The sequence below is a fragment of the Peromyscus eremicus genome, chromosome 8b (assembly GCF_949786415.1).
Source record: "Peromyscus eremicus chromosome 8b, PerEre_H2_v1, whole genome shotgun sequence".
NCBI lineage: Eukaryota > Metazoa > Chordata > Mammalia > Rodentia > Cricetidae > Peromyscus > Peromyscus eremicus.
Genome location: NC_081424.1, coordinates 60,249,775 through 60,269,242, shown reverse-complemented (window position 1 = coordinate 60,269,242; position 19,468 = coordinate 60,249,775). Strand labels below are relative to the sequence as shown.

At 40.0% G+C, this 19,468-nt stretch overlaps 1 protein-coding gene across 10 annotated transcripts in view; it reads right to left on the bottom strand.

The window, feature by feature from the left end:
- Positions 1 to 19,468, bottom strand: part of Afdn (afadin, adherens junction formation factor) — a 132,113-nt gene that overhangs the window by 41,428 nt on the left and 71,217 nt on the right. For 5 of the 10 annotated variants that reach the window (XM_059272891.1, XM_059272894.1, XM_059272893.1 and 2 more), the window contains 10 exons: positions 15,331 to 15,449; positions 12,707 to 12,768; positions 12,392 to 12,597; positions 10,637 to 10,657; positions 9,770 to 9,915; positions 9,406 to 9,500; positions 7,996 to 8,261; positions 6,577 to 6,720; positions 3,831 to 4,029; positions 375 to 478 (listed from right to left, as the gene is read on the bottom strand). In XM_059272891.1, the coding sequence (XP_059128874.1) occupies positions 375 to 478; positions 3,831 to 4,029; positions 6,577 to 6,720; positions 7,996 to 8,261; positions 9,406 to 9,500; positions 9,770 to 9,915; positions 10,637 to 10,657; positions 12,392 to 12,597; positions 12,707 to 12,768; positions 15,331 to 15,449 (1,362 nt within the window). The remainder of the gene's footprint in view (positions 1 to 374; positions 479 to 3,830; positions 4,030 to 6,576; positions 6,721 to 7,995; positions 8,262 to 9,405; positions 9,501 to 9,769; positions 9,916 to 10,636; positions 10,658 to 12,391; positions 12,598 to 12,706; positions 12,769 to 15,330; positions 15,450 to 19,468) is intronic. The other 5 variants (XM_059272895.1, XM_059272896.1, XM_059272899.1 and 2 more) reach the window with 1 other exon arrangement.

The following is a 19,468-nucleotide window of genomic DNA, read 5'->3' as shown; positions in this document are numbered from 1 at the left end:
ACATTTAAGTAGAAATCAGTAGAAAAGAATAAAATGTTTTTGCCACTAAAAATATTTTTCTAATAAAATCTTTCAAAGTTATTATACTAATATGTTTCAAAAATATGTATGTAGGCTACCATAACTGTAATCATAAATATTCTATTGCTACAGAACCATTTAGACACAAAACTGTACAGACCTGGCTCAGGGAGTAAAATACATGTGATTTTACGAATCAAGGTTTTAAAATGTTTGAATCAAATTGGTATTAAAAAATCATTTCAAAAATTTCCATCACAACATTCCATGTATGCAAAGAATAAATTATATCACCCCTCCAAAGTCATTAGGAACATCTCATACTTTAATCTATCCCAACCTCAAATACTTGCCAGTTCTGTGTTCTCACGCATAAGGTGACTTTCATAATCTGCACCTTCAAAATATATCGTCCAAGTACCTGGTGAACGTGTATGAGGAATCAACCTGCAAAATCCTACAAAGAAAACAGTAATTATAAAACAGATAAGACACAGTTAATCCCATACAATTTTCAACAAGGGAGACAAGACAGATTATTGATTTAAACTGTTCTTCTTTTTTCTATGAAAATTGGTGAACTGCTCTGTAAATACAGTCTTGTAGAATTATACATTCCACCTGAAAGGAAAACCCTCAATGACATACATAATTGTTTAGCAAAAGAAAGGCACAAAGAACCAGAGAACAACACAGACACAGGCTATCAACCTACTACTCCAGACTGGGTTAAATGACTTACACTACAGATCATTTAACTTGTACACCCTCGGGTTGGGAGGGTCCTTTCTCACATTTTGTCCAAATTTCCTCAGCTCATACCCATTTAAAGTTTTAAAGAATAGTTCTGTTTTGTTGTTTTCTGAGGCAGGAGCTTTGAACTTCCTTTGTAGCCTAGACTGGCCTCAAACTCATGAGTTTTTCTTCTGTTACATCTGAGTGTAGAGCACTTTGCATATTATGTGCAAGGCCCTTAGATGGATCCTTGATACTCCCACCAAAGTATTCCTGATGTCCTTATTCAGGATAGAGGACATATTTAAAATACCAAGGCCTTTATTCAAAGCCATGTCATCTTAATTTAGTCAAATTCTATTTTATATTCCTCAGTTCTTTTTGACAAAATAGTATTACACAGGCTTTCTATAATTCTGAAGTTTGCTCCAGGACTACTGTTGCTCAAGAGCTCACCATGTGGACGGCTGCATGTCTGGAGCCTAGCTGCCCTAGCCAGTCTTCCCTGGTCTAGTGTTTTACCAATGGAGTATAATTTGGATTGCTGTTATCAGACATGTATTTGTGGGAGAGGGAAGGGGAAATATAAAGAACATCAGTTAAAATAAAAAATACAACGCAATTTCACTTGAAAAAAATGTTTCGCCGGGCGGTGGTGGCGCACGCCTTTAATCCCAGCACTCGGGAGGCAGAGCCAGGCGGATCTCTGTGAGTTCAAGGCCAGACTGGGCTACCAAGTGAGTTCCAGGAAAGGTGCAAAGCTACACAGAGAAACCCTGTCTCAAAAAAAAAAAAAAAAAAAAAAAAATGTTTCAACCTAGTTTCATTGATAGTTAACCAGAATTTGCTTTTCTTCGTGTTTTAGAGAATTATAACTCTAGTAAAAATGTGAAATTCAACAATTGTAAACAATGTTTCATGTTTTCAAATGTCAGATTTCCACAACAAGCTCTATACTATACTGCTAATGGAAACTGATTTGTCATAGCTTGAGGTACTCATCATAACCCAGGCATTGGTCTGGGCTGGTTTTATAGTCTCTCACAGAACTGCACTGCACTGAGGCAGGAAAAGGCAGGATACTGAGAGTACACAGTAGTTCTTTAATCAGTTTATAAAGAATAGAGTGTGAGGAATTAAGAAACACTGATGTGGTAACACTTAACCCATTTTACACCTTTAAAGGCATCTATGTGCTAGGCTGTATGAACTATAAACATCCAACATGTATGAAATAATGTATGGATGCCAAGACCAGAATTAAATAACAAATGGCCTAAGATTACTTATCCTAGAGAGCCTAGGGGAAGATACGAAGGAAACTCTTTGTCAAGTTAAGACCTCACTGTTTCCATGCTGGCAAATACCTATGGTGCACAAGACAAAACTGGCACACTATAAATTATGTCCATTTGCAAAGTTGAAGCAGATTAGTCTCCTAGCTTACTTATTTACAAGATATTCATTAACACATTCCTGAGTGTCAGCATGAAGCATGCCTAAGTGAGTATAACAGGAGTGAGGAAGCCAGCCAAACCAAAGCCACAGTAACTCAGCTCTATGAAGACAGGACATTCATCCTCACTGTGAAGACATGGTACTCACACCACCACTGGGAAGAGAACACTCATACCCTCCTTTGGAAGTGAGAAGATGCAACACTCACACATACCTTCACTGGGAAGGCACAATGCTCACACTCCTTTACGATGAACTATCAACCTAGGCACTGGCTCCATACATGGTCTTGATGGAAAGCCTCTGGAAGCAACTCTAGAAACATGGTATCTCTCAAAAGCAGCTAAACAGCCTATCAACAGAGTAATACAGGAGACTTACTCCTGGGGATAATGTGCCTGTTGCTTAAAGGCCATGGTTTAGACCTGATCTACTAAGATGTGCATATAGAGACACCTTTAAGTAGCTCTATAGCAAGTAGTGAAGTCGCTTTACTGTGTTCCTCATGCTGTGACCAGGGGCTTGAATTCCACAGGTTTGAGTTCTTCCACTAAACAGGGATGCCTAAAATGTTCAGAACTGTTGCAGTCAGGCTCATCTTCCTTATCTGGTCACAGGACGACCTGTGCCATGCATGAATGAGGGCTTTTCAGGCTGAAACCTGTTCACTCTCCTTCAGACTTCACAAACAGTTTTCCTGAACGACCAAACCTCTGCTTCCCTACCTTGGACTTCGCATCTCTGAGAACAGGAGACCTGCTGGGAGGACTAACGCACAAACTGCTTTGCCAACAACACAGTTCATGAGAAGAGGCAGTCTTTCAATGTAATGCATTTTTTTCCCACTATACTTTTGAAGATCTAAAATTTACTTATTGTGGTGAGTGAAACAGTCACTGAAGTTTAAAAATAAAAATCACACTCACTTCATTTATCTATGGCTGCAGTACCTTCACTATTATTTGTTATTATTATTGTTATTTAATTGAACCCCTATACTTTGGGTCTACTTTCCTACTCATCTGTTATTCTTTACATCATAAAAAATGTAGCAGAATAGATTAAAATCTGTATTGCCTCAAAGCCCATACTTTAAGAAAAAAACTGATTTTTAAAAAATTGTTATACACCAGCAAAACAGTATATCAAAGGTCACAGAAGCAGTCAGGGAAAAGCTGGAGACAGCTACAAGTCTACCTGATGGTAGCCCCAGAAGCTGTCACAGGACATGGGGCACTCACAGAGCCTCCCCCTACAACAATCGTCCATTTTCATTCCTCTTGGCCTACTTTATGAGGAAGGAACAGAGGCCAGGGGTGCCCTGCCCATGACAGCGCAGCTGGGTGGCAGTGGGCTAGGATCACTCGGAGCCCAGGGGCCTGTGCTGCTCTCCACTGGCAGGAGGAAGGGATACAAAGGTCCCTTGTTCCGGCACCATGTGGGAGGAGCAGGTGCTCCATGGAGGGACACAGCACACCCACACAGGCCGGTCTAGGCATGTGAGATCTTTCATCTCAGTGAACACAGCTTCCTCAGGGCTGTCATCAGGGAGCCAGTGCAACGCTCGCCTGAACCTAGCTACGTCCTCCAACTGAGGTGTGACTGGTGGTATTTACCTCTCTGGCACAGAGGGTCTAAAAATTCTTGTAAACCATTAGGAATGTTTCTGACGACATCACAGGAATAGCCATCTTCTGGCAAAAGAAAAGGTAGCTGTAGGTCAGGGTCCTCCTCCAACTGCACATCTCGGCCATCACTGCGGGCGAGCTCATCAGCTGTGTTCTCAGCAACGGCCACAACATTTTTTATGAGATCCTGCGGAAAACAAATGCTGACTCATTAAGAGATGCTCACTGACGGGAAGCACTTGCTATGTCACAGACATGACTTCAGGGTAGAGCACACTCAACAGGACATACAGAGCTGGCTTAACAAAGTGTTCACACACCAGACACACACTACTTAACGAGAGAACAAGAGGCTGATTAACTCCCTACTACTCATGGCTTTAAAACACTGTTTTACCACAAGATGTTCTCGCTGGGCAGTGGTGGTGCACACACCTTTAATCCCAGCACTCGGGAGGCAGAGGCAGGAGTTCAAGGCCAGGGTGATCTATAGAGTGAGTTCCAGGACAGCCAGGGCTACATAGAGAAACTGTCTCAAAATGAAACAAAACAAAACAAACAAACAAAAAGATGTTCTTCTCTTTTTCAATGCCGTTGATTCACTTGCACAATTCTTTAACACATTTTTATTAAGTTGTAAGTAATTATTTTTATAGAACATGCAATTCCATAGAGAAAACCTCACAAAATGAACATTAAAAAAACAATAACAAACAAAAGACCCACAGGATAAAATATCTATGCTTAGGAGTCTCACTAGGAGAGCTGCAGAACTGGGGGTCTATGGATGGCTTACATTACAAAATACATTACTGAGACACAAACACACACACATCTGGGGATGAGGAATGGTAAGAAAGAAGGCAAACGTGAAGTTCACATGTCTCAGTATATGACTCATTAAAATGAAGACCCCAGCTCATTTCCCACAGCCCAGTAACAGGAGCATAGTAGCCCCTCAGAAGCAGCCCTGGGCTCTACTACCATCTTCCTTTTCCACACAGGGAACAACTACCCAGGCTTATGATGTCACAGAGTTTTCTCTATTCTTGAAATTAAATAGCTGAAAGCCACTGCATATATTTTGCATTCACATACAGTTTCTTTTACAACAATGCATCATAATATCCACACACATTGTGGTGGTAATCACAATTTCTTCTTCACTGTAGCAAAACATTCCTTCATATCACTGTACCATGATTTTCTGGTGCACTGTATTGCTAACTGGGTTGTTTTCACTGTTTGGTTATTTTGTACCTGTCTTTTATGGATATAAACTCAATACTGAACTTCATTTATCCATCAACTAGCACAATCTAGGCACGACTGGCTCAGATGGCAGATGGTATGGTTTGGATCTGAAGCACCCCCTAAGGCTTATGTACTGAGGGCATGCTACCCCTGCGTTTAGATGTGAGGCTTTTGGGAAGTGATCAGGTCAAAAGGGCTCGTCTTTGTCAATGAATTAATAGTTGGTAAATTCAAAATCTGAATAGATTACATCATGAAGTGGTGGAACCAGGGAAAATTGGGTCTAATTGGAAAAAGGTCACTGGGAAAGTTGTCAATCTTTAAAGATTTTATCTTGCCATGGCCCCTTCCTGTCTTTGAATAATTTTTCCCTCCTGGGGAGTCCATATATACTTACCCTTTACAGAGAGAGTAAGAACAGGTCAGAAATGATTCCACCCAAGTCTGCCATGGTAAACATTTAATGGGATTACCCAACAAAAGGAACATGGGCAGCTTATAGGCAGGTATACCACCAGAGACGAGTTTCTCAATTCCCAGCAACTGCTACCTGCTTATAGAATCTTCAGGTGGACAGGGGTTCTGTGAGTCCTCCCCAATTCCACTAGAAAATGCTAGTGGGCTTAATCCTGTGTCTTGAGGGTCTAGTGTGAGTTATCAGTTGCTCTGATTTTAAGATGGCAACACCATGTCATGACCAAAGGACAGAGCTCCACAGGTTCTATGTTTCCTGGCTGCAGGATGTAAGCAGCTTTCGTTCACAGTGTCTTCTTTGCAATCATGGTCTCTGCCTTACTACATACAGCCCATAGTCATGAAACCAGTGGATCATGGACTGAATCTCAGAAACCTTGAGCCCAAATCTTTTCTTTCTGTTTCTCTCAGGTATTGACTTAAGATGGTAGTATCTGTGGCACAGCTTTCTATATAAACAGTCAATGGGGACAGATATTACAGATGGATGGGCTTTTTACCCTCAAGTCCTATTACAGCGTGAGATCAGTACACATAAAACTCAAGACTGTCCTCTGGGTAGACAGTGGTTGTTACCAATCAGACACTGATGTATGGAATCATAGAAGGCTGCTATGGAGTGAAGATTCATGCTGATGCTGGTGGCAGGAGTATACATGTGATTATGAAAAGTATCCTTGTAGCTTTAATTGAAGCGCTGGCTCTCTGGTATTTAAGCATGGTGGTATAAACTTCAACTCAACTTCCTTTCCTCTAGTCTTTTCAAAGATTTCCCAAGAAGCAATGCCTTGAATTAAATCATTTCTTTCTTAAAATGCTTATATAATCTATATTCTTTGCACCGCGCAGCTAAGACTTCAGAGTAAAATGACCTCTTAAGATCACTTTAGGTGAGCCAAGTTACTGACACATCACTGAGAGAGTTTCCCTTTACTTCCCCCCTTCATCCCAATTTTCCTGTGCAGACATGAAAATTCTTCATGGTATCATGGTAATATTCACTTACCGGGGGAATAAAAGGCTCATCAGGTGCACAGTGGTAATTTTGTAATAAGGCTTGAAGTTGTAGAGAATTTAACTTAAAGCATGTGCTGTTTATATTTGGAATGTCATCGGGTACATACTTATCCATGGTAAGCAAAGTAGTAGCCTATTTAAAAGAACAAATATTATTAAGTAAGATACTAAAAATATTTTTTCTTTGGGGCTGAGAGTGCAGGTTAATGGAAGAGCCCATACTCAGTATCACATGTGAGGCACTGGGTTTAAATCCTCAGCACCACAAAACACAAAACAAAACACCCTTTGGTAACAGTTGTTAAGCTAATAACTTGCTAATTTGGTTTTGAAGTGCAGGATGCTTGTAAAGAGGCATTAACATTTAGAAGCATATATTAAACTACAAGCATACTTTTGTGGGCTTTTTAAAAGCCTCTTGGGTTTACTTTAGTTTTTATGTTTTAACATAATTTGATTCAAGTATCGATGTTCATAATGCACTTTTAAAGGTCGCTTTGAAAGTTTGAATATTTATACAGCAATCCAGATGATCAGTTATAGGAATCAGAGAGTCTTGCTGATATGAATTTTGATAAGAGTTGAGAGCTAACTAGCTTCTCAGAATAATTAATATCTTTGGAGGAGATGAAGGCATAAAAAACAAAAGCTAATATATTAGAAAAAAATTTAATTGTTGTATGTTTTGAGGTTGCATATAACTCATTTTCTTAATTATAAACACCAGTTCCTAGTCTTTGGTATCTAAAGCTCTCCCTGAGAGCTGTTCAGATAGCAGAATATGACTTGGCAACTAATTATCATTTATCCTTCAATTTATAGCTTTCTAAAGTATATCTTGCTGGTCTCAACAAAAAGAACAGTTCAATGATATTTCTATCCTACTGTTTATACATCTTGTTATAGGGTGAACAATGAGAAATTCTAATGTTGGAGGCCCGAGTATTACAAGAAGGAACCTTGTTTATAGATAGTTAAAAAGGAAGCCAGGTCACTGGTGCCCTTGTACAAACCAGACACCCGGACAGACACGTATCCAAGAATGCCACGGAAAGACTACGGCAACGACTGTCCAACGAATGCCTATGTTGGGTGTGAACTACCAGAGGTTGGTAGAACAGATTTATACTCCCTCAAAAGATACTCCCATGGCTAGCACCTTGACTTCAAACTCTAATTTCCAGAAGTGGGAGACAACAAATGTCTGCTAAGACATTTAGTTTTAGCTGCTTTGTTACAGCAGTCTAGATGCTGCCACATCACTGCTTGACTATGTGAAATGAGAAAAAGACTGAGGCTTTACTGAACCCAAGTTCTTACCCACCATAAAAAATCTGAAATGCACCACAAAATACATTAACAGGAAAGAGGGAGAAGTTGAGAGAATGGAGTACAACCTTGTACACACCTGCACAATCCTGCTCAAGTGACAGTCAGCTGCCAGCTCTAGCCCCTGCTTCTCTGCCCAGGCTTCAATATGCCCTAGCTGCTGGCGGATAATTGCTCCCCAGTAGTGGGAACACAGGCCTGAATCTGGGTCAGTCACCAATCTGTTGAACAGCCACATATTGATAAAATGGAAAAGCTGAGAGAATAGCTGGATGGTCAAGGCAGCATTGACTCTGCAGCGCCTCAGCAAGGACATGGCTCCTGTGAGTGTATGCAGCACATCATCTGTTCAGGACATGGAACAGAAACCCAGGGACCAAATGTCATTGCAGAACCTTCTGAGTTATACCAACTTTAGACAATTAACAAATGCTGTCAAACCAGTTATAAATGCTAAATTCAAACAGAAAGCAGGGATGTGGTTTCAAATACATGCAGTTACTAACTAACCACAATTCACATATAAATTAACTAGAAGACTTTTAAAGACCTTTTACGTATTATCAACATAGCAAAGCAAAAGTGAAAATTACTCATAAATCTAACAGACAGTTCCTTAGAAGTTATTTCAAAGACCACCGAATCCAAAAAAAAAAAACATTTAAGAAACAACCCCAGGGCTGGAAGATGGCTCCATGGTTAAGAACACTTGCTCATCTTCTGGGAGACACAGGTTCATTTCCCAGCTGCATGTACCCCAACTCAAGGGGCTCTAATGCCCTCTTCTGGCCTCCTTGGGCACTGGCACCCACAGCATGCACTCATACAAACACAAAACATAAATAAAGATAAATCTTAAAAAAAGAAACACACCCCTTACAACATTAAGATAAATTTAAGGGCTGGAGAGGTAGCTCAGAAATTAAGAGTACTTGCTGCACTTGCAGAAGATCTCAGGTTCAGTTCCCAGCACCCTACATGGCATTTAACAGCCATCTGTAACTCTAGTTCCAGGGAATCCCTCTAGTTTCAGGCCTCTGTGGGTACTATACACACACATGCATGCAGTCCAAGTTCATATACATAAAAAAATTAAAAATTAAAACATAGGTCCTTGACATAGTGGCATAACAGAAGCTTGTTGGGCCTATAACCCAGACCAAGGTCAGTGGCATCAAAAAATAAACAAAACAAGGGGCTGGAGAGATGGCTCAGTGGTTAAGAGCATTGGCTGCTCTTCCAGAGGACCCAAGTTGATTCCCTTGATTCCCAGCACCCACGTGGTGGCTCACAACAGTCTGATATTCAGTCCCAAGGGACCTAACACCCTCTCTGGACTCTAGCTCACATATGGCACACAAACATATAATCAGGCAAAACATCCATGTACTTAAAAGATTAAAAAATAAAAATAAATCTTAAAAACAAAACAAAAAGATACCAAGTTAAGTCAAGTTAAATGTTAGAGAAAGGTACATAAGACCCTAACCTATTTTTGGTCTTTGCAGACTGTTTTCCTCAGGATCATCCAGAAAGGCTGGCATGTAGTTATTAAGTTCTGACTGGAGACAGTGAACCAAGTACCTGAAAATACAAGATTTTAGTCACCTTAGCAAGTTGCACAGATAGTGTTAGACTTCTATACTCTTTAAAAATAGTTTCCACTAAAAGTAACAAAAATCGGACTCTGGAACACTAGAAATGGAGCCCAGAGTGCAGTGCTCTCAAGTCAGCACATTTTCCCAAGCTTCTTGGTAAGCATCTTCAATTAGGTTAAATACAAATCTTTAGTATTAGTTTTGTAAACAGAACAGGAAGCATGTGAGTTAACTCTTTCCAAATGTGCTTCTTACTTAAATGCCATCTGAACCAAGTGTGCTAAAACATCCTGGGCATCTAGTGTGATCCGACTAAGGTCGCGGTCCTGCTTGATGAAGTTGAGAAGTTCAGACGCATTTGCCATCCAGAAAGCAAGTGCCCCTGCAATGTTCTTTTGTTTCTGTGGACAGAAAACACTTCCATTAACAATGCAAGACATTAGAAATAAATAGGAATGCTCCTGAAAAGCTGAAGATAGACCAGTACCTTCCCATCTTCACCAGGTATTTACCACAGATACCAGATACTTGCAAAGAAATGTAGGTACATGCAGAGCAATGGGAAGCAAATAACCACTGCAACATGTCAAGATTCATGTACACAGACATATTGGTCTAATGAGATGTAATTTGCAGAATCAGTAGAAAATGGAGATATTGTGTATTACCAAACCAAATTGTAGATTGTGCATTATCTGGTAATCTGTGTAGCATACACACATGTATCCATGGTTACCCACAACCACCCTGATACTTGTAGTCACTGGCTTGGACACCATGTAACTCAGTATCAAGTACTGATCTATCACGTCCTCTCCCGACCACATTTGCAGGCCAGGCAACCTTAGATGAGATCCAAAGAACAGGAACCAAGGATAAATAATAGAGAAGGCACAGAGCTTTTGTCATTTCATATCATACTGAAGTGCATTAAGCAGAAATTATGAAATGCTGATAAAGTTGCACAGTCAAAAGGATTTTAGTACTGCATGTTTCAGTTGCTGAATGAGGGTTATGAACTGCTCAGTCCAGTTTTTGTAGGATCATATTTGTAATGGAAGCAGCATGAGAAACTCAGCTAAGCCAACACAGCTAGGATCAGCTCCCAGCAGCATGTCCTACCTGATCAACCTGGTCTACTTCCTGGAGAAAAACAGACGAGGGGAAATCAAGCAGAACGAGAGAAAGAAACTTGTAAACAATCATGACTGTTTAAAAAAATCAAAACACTAACATGAAGGTACGACATGAGGCACGACATTTAGTTATCCCCAGATTATCTGACATAATGGCTGGTGTCATGTCCCTAACATTTGCATAACTGAGTTGTACAGTTTATAAGGATGATGTCATAATAAAACACAAACGAACACACTGACTTATTTGAAAGATATGCAACGGAAGGACTTTCAAACACTTTTTAAAAATGATACTGTGGGCTTACTACTCAAAGGTAAGGGAGTCCATTCCCTTGAATTAATTATGAGAATGAGAATGAAAAGACCAATAAAAACAATCAAAATAAAAGCTGAAAGTTTTAAAGTACGTAAGAATTCATATTGCAGCTATACTAAAGGGAATACTATTTTGAAAACAGAATTTAAATTACTTGCTGACATTATTTACTGTCGTAATTCTTTCCCACCAACAAAGAGTGCTCCAATTTTACACTGAGCCTACTCTGAAGTTTAAAAGCCTTTCTAGACAGTAGTCAAAGTCCTCACCAGAAGACACCAGCGAGGACAAATTCTCAAAGGCAGTTTGGTGGCTGAAGGACCACAGTCTGAAACAAGCTTCTAAGTCCACACATGGCAGAGACAGACAAGGACTTGGCATGACAACTGAAAAGGACACTTGTTTGTTTGTGTATAAAGTGATGAGACCAGAATAACAAAATGCCCAGGTAAAACGACCTTCCTTCTTGTCTGTTCTTTAGCTTGAACAAGCCCATCAAACTCCTACTGTGCTAATCACTTAACTGTGAAAGAAATGTTTGTGGAAAAATCTTGGCTTTTAAAAATAACCCTGAGAGTACTAGAAGACCATCTCGGTTTCCCTCAAATTACACTGCCAGGATTTTTTTTTTTTTTTTTTTTTTTTTTTTTTTTGATTACCAAACCATTTAACCAAAGTATTTAACACTGCAGCTAGTTTCTTAGCTGAGTAAAGGCATTGGTTAAGTTAGGAAAACTTTAAAATCCGTAAATTACTTGTAATAACCTTTATAATAAAATCCTCAAATTATCTGCAAATATAAAAAAACAGCTGTGCCAATTTTATCAACGATGGATTTTGAGTATTAAAGGAACCAAACCATCTACCAACAGGCAATTCTTAACAGGGCCATGAAAGATGTCCGTCTGAAGTGAGAAGTTTGTCCTCAAACCCATCAAGCCTACATCTATACTGTCAAAACTACATATACTCTCCACCCCACAGTAGGCTCCTCAGAAAGAAGCAAGCACCTGACAACCGCAGACACCAGGGCCTGTGGAGGGAGGACGGCTATCTCTTTGGCACTGAAGAAACATTCTCAAGGTAGAGCTGCACACATACCCTGTGTGAATTTCATTTCAATAATTTAAAGAAAATTCAAAGAAACTATCACCTCAGCACTTTCTCACAGTGGCTAATTTTAAGATGACTATGTTACAATATATACAGTTTATCCTCATTTACTCTACAGTTTCCAGAAAAGAAATTTTTTAAAAGTTTTTATTTTTTTAACTTTAAAAGCTATGCATTTTATTAAAAAAAAAAAAAAAAAAAAAAAAAGAATCCTAGGCTATAAAGGCAAACTTGTAACCAAACCAGGAATGTCACAGAAACTAACAAGATGGCCACTATTCCCCAGAGGCTTGCCGGGCCGACACTCACCTGAATGACCCCTTCCATCATGCTCACCATCTTGTTGACAACAGCAATGGCCTTGTGGGTGCGCTCTGTAGGGCTGATGTCGGGCCTGTGCTGGCTGGACAATACATACCGGCACGCCATGTATAACACATACGTGGGTGACAGCTTAAAGTGCACTGTGGAGCTATTGGTATAGTTTATAATGGCAGATAAGAAAGAATCTTCAGCTGTAAAGAGATTTTAGAAAAGAAGAAAAGTGAACAGAAAGTAGGAATGTCATCTGAAGAAAAGTGAACATGAACTTATTCACTAGTAGTAGAATCTAAAATGACTCACAGCTTTCCCTGAATTCAATGCTGGCAGGCAGTATCAGTTCAGGCCCAGCCGCATCCTGAGTTCTAAAAGAAAAACTGACATCACTCAAATTGCCTTGAGGTAAGGTCAACAGCTAACAACGTCACTGCCTGCCACCTGTGCACATTTCCACGTGGAGTTTTGAGGTGTTAAGTCATACACGGCACAGTCTCTAGCCTCTTCTGTTAACCTAGTCACACATCAGATGAGTGGACAGAAGGTGGATTCCTTGAAGGACAGACTTCTATTGTGAGGGCAGATAAGACACACGTGTCTGGATTATTAATGAGTACCACATGTTGAAGACAAGGATCTAAGCCACCCAGCTCAGGTAACAGTGAAAAGACACAGTTTTCTAATAAATGACAGCCCAGCTAACTGAAATATTCTTTTCCACTGACAAACAGCTCCATCCTCCTCATTCTCTCACCTTTGCCAAGTATGAAAAGATGAATAAAAAGAAAAGAACACCAAGGGACTGGAGAAATTGCTTAACAGCTAAAAAAGATGCTGAGAACAGAGTTTGAATCCCAGAACCCATATAACTAACACATACACACAACCTTAAAAAAAGAACATAATGTAAGTTAACACAAATTATCATTTTAAAGGCAAAATTCTTTTCATTAAATTATATTATTCAAAGTTTACTCCAATCTGTAATTTAACAATGAGTTTACCTTAAGAATTTAAAAAAACAATATGATTTAAATGCATAATTATTTCAATACAGATCTTATACTAAAAGTGTATTTTTCTTTTTCTTTCTTTCTTTTTTTTTTTTTTTTTTTTTTTTTGAGATATAGTCTCACCACAAAGCCCTGGCTGGCATGGAATCAACTATGTAGACCAGGCTGGCCTCCAAGATTAATGGTGTGCACCACCTTGCCTGGCTGGCAGTTTCAAATTTTTAAAAGAATTAGCTTGGATAAAATGTATAAATTATTCATTTCATTGTTTTAACAAATTTAATAAGGAGTTTATATTAACTGGAAAAAGGGGGAAAATGTTGTGATAATTAAAAGAAAAGTTACTCCCCTCACTCAAAAGGATGTTTGAGCTTCCTTAAAATTATAATTTTAAATCTGTTTATTAAAATGACCAAGATTTTAAACTACATCAATTAAGCACTGCTAATTTCAGCATTGTCAATGTGAAAAGTGTAGTAGGAATTAGAAGGTTTATCTGTTTCCATCCTGTCTTAACATCAACAAACAACATTCATAGTGTAAATCAAACTTTTAGGACTAGCCCCTTCGCGTGGCTATTTTGCTATAATAAGAATATATTTATTTGTTTTCATGGTCTGTCTCTCCTCGTCCCACCTAGACTCATAGTCACATTTCTCCATCATGTATAGATACATGCCTGTGATCACTGCAGTATCAGTTCATACCAGATGTAGTAGCATACCTTTAATCCCAAAACTTGGGAGGCAGAGACAGGAGGACGTCTGTGAGTTCTAGGCCAGCCTGGCTCACATAGTGAGGTCCAAGGCCATCCAGGACTTTATAGTGAGGCCCATCTCAAACAAACAGACCAAAAAGAAAACCAATACTGATTCAACACTTCACCATGACGGATACCATAAGCTATTACTCTATACCACCCCAAACAAGTGTAAACACAAAAAGAGAACTACCTTTTATGAAATCTAATAATCACACAGCCAAAAAAAAATCTTACATGAATAGTCAAAAAAACCACAATAAAAATATTATGATATTTGTTGATAACCACATATTTCATTATTGGACTGAAGTTATTAATAATCTTGTGATACACAGTGCCCTCTGCTGGAAGATGGAAGGTAATAAAAGACTTTTTACGACACTGACTGCATTGACAATTGACTCTAACTGTACGCAAGTCTCCCACTTCTGCCAACCATCTGTTCTGGATGTCTGACAAGAACAGAAAGAATGCCTTCTTCAAAACCCTGCAACAGGTCAATAACATCTCCAGCTCCCTGCCAACAGCACACAGAGTTCACTCGGCATTTCCTTCTCCCCATCTGTGGCCTCTAGGGCTCTAAGTACTATGGTGTCACTTAACAGTGAGCACGTGGGACACAGCCTGCTACACTACTTAAAACAAAGACTCCTGATTTATAAAGGTAACATATTAAAAAGCATAAAAGAAAACAGAAAGCAGAGAAGTTCCGTGTCATAAGAAATGAGGCAACAATGTAAGGAAACTAATTCACCCTTTGCTTGCCTCAGCAGGGAGACATACCACATGAGAGTCTGGGACAGGGAATGTCTCTTCAAAATTATTTTTGTCTTTACATATTTTTAAATTTCTTCTAGAAATGGATGCAATAATTAATTTTCTCTATAAAAATGATCACATACTAAAATATTATAAAAAGTCCCTTTCTCTGTATGCTATAGAGCAGCCAACTTAAAAGAGAAAGTAAAACCCAATGTGCCAGTGTCCAAAGGCTACACGTGGCAAGGAAGGAATGCAATTACTAAACATTCATTTTATTCAGTAACACACATATACTCATAAAAGCCTGGTAAACTCTCTACAACTTCTGGCTAAATCTATAGCCTCAGCATCTTTACCCCAAAGCCTCCTCTAGGGGTGCTCACTTCTCTCACCTGCTTTCTCTCCGGCGATAATCTTGCTCCTGGTCCAGTCGGATCATTGGCTTCACCATCCCTCGCTCAGCTGTGCTGGAGGCAGAGGATACCCTGTCACTGTCCAGTCTAGTAGTGCTCTGTTCCAAAGGAAGCCACAGCGTTAGAGGACCTCACACACCAACCAACCAAGCTTTACACTTAGCACTGCAGGCAGGAAACTAATGTGGGTCTGGCTGCAGTGCAGGGAAGGTGAGGACCCAGAACAGATCATTCAGAAACACTGAAGACCCTGAGTCCAGTGTCCTGTCCAGAAGCTCACAGCAGTGAATGCACGAGCATGAAAAAAACACGGACATTTTGATTTTCAAAGAGTAAGGAGTAAACCTTAGCAATAAAATATAAAGACAAAACGATTTTGAAAGAATAGTCATTTTACTTCCCCAGTTACAGTAACAAAAATAAAACTGGCCAGCAGATGGCACTATTTTAGGCTTTAAAATTTCTTTAAAAAAATACTTACAAATGACCAGTAATGACAATGGAAAAATAAATCAGGACACGTTTATGGGCTTATATACTAAAGAATTATTTTTAAATGACTTAAGAAAACAAACAAAAAAACTGGTCACAATTAACAGTACAACATAGTACAGAAAGGTATGTAGACAGACAAGCCTCATAGAGTTGAAACACATAAGTAAACACAAAGGCACAGGCACATCTGCCTCCCTACAATCTAAGCACTCTGGAAAGGGTTCACAAATGTTAATAAGAGTCATTTATACTGTGGATAATGGACTTTCATTTTCCCTCTATTTACCAAGCCTTCTATGTTGAGTATACATTGTTATGAGAAAAGTTCTGCTTCACCTCTGGAGTATTTATTCGTTTGTATGTGCCAAGGTTCTGTTGCAGCATTAGAGGCACAACAATTAATTTATGAAACAGGGTCCCTGTATCCAGAGTTCACAGCCCACATCATCAATTTGCAAGCAGAGACACCAGGTAGGAATAATAGTTACCCAAAAGCTTGACATGTAGTATGACTGGATGCTGCTCAAGAATGACCTCATCGGGAGGATGGATTAAGACAAGAAGGGGCCAATCATGTAAAAACAAAGAATAAGATCTAGTAGAAGGTAAACGAGAAGTGGACACACACAAGAATGGAGTGTGAGAGGGGAGGGGAAGACACTACTTGCAACAGCCCTGGAGGGAGGAAATCATAGTATCAGGAGCTGTGAAGCTAGGTGAAGGCCATGATGTGTGGGTCGGTGCCACACCAACTCTGGTGTCGTCCGTGTGACATGAACAACTATGTCAATAATAGCGTACAGGAGATATGTGTCCCACGGGACTAAGCTCCCTAGAGGTCCCTGACAGAGTGCCCGCGTTATACTTCCTTCTCAAAGAAGATGTACTTCACAGATCATGAGCTCCCTGGGCTATGGGTTCTGTATAACTGCTTTTCTGATAATGTTCTAATTAACCTACGAAGCACAGCCAAAATTAATGAATGCTTGGGTTGTGAACTATGGAGGAAAGGGGAAGCTGGACATGGATCTTAATCAGATATAACAGAACAAGCTATTTCTTAAAGACCCCAAGCTGCTAGATAAAGAAAGTATAAAGGTTCAGGTACTTCTAGGGAATGAACACTCACTCACTAGAAATCCTTTAAGAATCCCAACTAAAGTGATTTATGATAAAACAAAACAAAAAACAAACAAACAAAAAAAAAACGTTATATCATAGGAGGCAGATGATGGGCCCCTCTGTTGAGGAAGTTCAACATGGAAAACTTAACGACTACAGCAGAACCCCTTCCCCTTACAGGCATAAAAGTACAAGAGTCCATATTCCAACAGGTAAAAAGGTTTTATATTAAAAGAGATATGTGGTAAAAGAACTAAAAAAAAGACTTAGAGAGGGTCTGCAGCATCCAAATTGGCTAAATGGGCCATGGGAACCAAAAAAGTAGAAATGTATTATAAACTAAAACACTGCTGAGATAAGATAAGGGACACAGCTACAACACAAAAAGTCTATACAAGTCTAGAGACTGTACTAAGTTTAAAAAACACAGACTGCTCTTTGGGTCATAAAGTTCTTGTGGGTGAAGGGATATGTCTGGCGCCGATTAATAATTGTGTGCTTGCTGTTTTTTAGAGATGATGTAATTAAATTATTGCCAAGTTCTTGTTGTTCCTTGTATGACTTGATAGTTTTCTTTTCTGTATATAAACTACTGATTTTTTAAAAAAAAATTATTTATTTATTATGTATGCAGTGTTCCGGCATGTATGCCTACACGCCAGAAGAGGGCACCAGATCTCATCCTAGATGGTTGTAAGCCACCATGTGGTTGCTGGGAATTGAACTCAGGGCCTCTGGAACAGCAGCCAGTGCTCTTAACCTCTGAGCCATTTCTCCAGCCCCCTAAACTACTGATTTACAGAAGTAAAATAACAGCAGATTCAAACCACTTCTGAGTGTGTTGTCTGTCTGTCATTCACCGAATCCTTGCCTTCCTGACTACCCAAGCCCTGGTTCTCCTACGGTTGTGGTACCCCCGGTGGGCCAGTCCGTGGCAGGTCGGAAAGGTACCAGAGGCTTTGACAGCAGTGCTCCAACAGAACCAAATGCATGTCCCTAAAATTCAAGAGTAATGACAACCAGCCAGGGCTGGCCAGTACACCTGAGAGGAGCTGCTGCTCACAGCACTGCACTGCCCTGTTATGTGAGTACTGAATGCTGAGTAAGGCAGAGGCATGCAGATGCTTCACAGCCAGAGAAAACAAGATAGGACAGCCCTCACGCAGGAGCTGTGCAAAGGAAAGGAATCAAAGGCAACCTGGGACAGACTTCAGTGGGGCAAAGCCATGGTTGGTGGTATAACTTACTAAACTGAAGAAGATGAGAAAGAAATAAGTTTAAGAAAAACAAAAACAAAAACAAAAGCAAAAGCCAGGCTTAATTCACTATGTTAAATTTGAATACCCATCAATGCGGAACAGAAAGTCAATCAAGCCTCTGAAGATTTCAGTCTGGGGAAACCAGGGTCAAAGGCACACACTAGCGAACAACAAATAGGTATAATCTTAGGCAGCGTGGCAAGGTCACCAAGGGAACACGTATAAACAGGAGGGGCAGGGCCCTAGACCTGACAGCTTAGCTCTCCAATTATCAGAAGTTAAGTATATTAGAGAAAGAGGTACCAACAATTCACCTAGTACCACCAAGCCATGGTCCAGGGACAAAGACAGAGCAACCTGAAGTAGAAGAGTATGTATAGAAGAGTGGTTATAAGTAGACACTATTGTAACAAGAACACAGAAAGCACAGTGAAGGACAGGAGCCTGGTAGAAGCAACAAACCTTAAGATACACGAACGGCCTCCTCAGAGGATGCAGTCAAGAAACTGTGCTGAAAGTGGGGTAGCGGAGTGGGGCTGCGAGAGAGGAGGACGGGGGGACAGCAAACTGAGTCAGGAGGACAATGTTCCCAGCTTAGTTCCATCATGGCCTCCAACATACCACATCTCAAGAAGACCTCTTCCCCTTAAATCTGACTCTGATTTGTTTCAACCAATAAAAGGCAGAAAAAAAAAATTGGTGCTATATCAGCCCTGGGCCTAACTCTTAAGAACACCTGCAAGTTCAAGGTGCTAGTCCTACAGAACACCACCTGACCACAAGCTCTGACTGCTCTCGTTTAAAGAGTCCTTCGGAAAGAACCCAAAACAGCAAAGAGAAGCAAGGTGGGTAGTCTCAGAAGTGTGTCACTGATTCACCTGCTAGCTGACTGCAGTCACATGAGGGACCAGTAGCAAGACCAGTAAACCGGCTGCCCTAGTAAACTCAAACTAGTTCATCCAATTATCAATAAATGAAGGGGCTGCTGTTTCAGCTCACCAAGTTTTACAGTAACTATAATCCAGAAATAGATCACCAAGATGAAGGGAGAAATGACTTTTATATACAGGAACAAAGGATGACTTAGAGAAGTGAGTAACCAATGGGGGTCTAGTACTTGTATCAAGGGAAGTAAAGGGGCAAGGGCACATCATCCTCAGCAGCATCTGGCCAAAGAGGTGAGTTACACACAGTAGTAGCACAGGCAACACACATACCCACTTGAAAGAGAAAGCACTCTA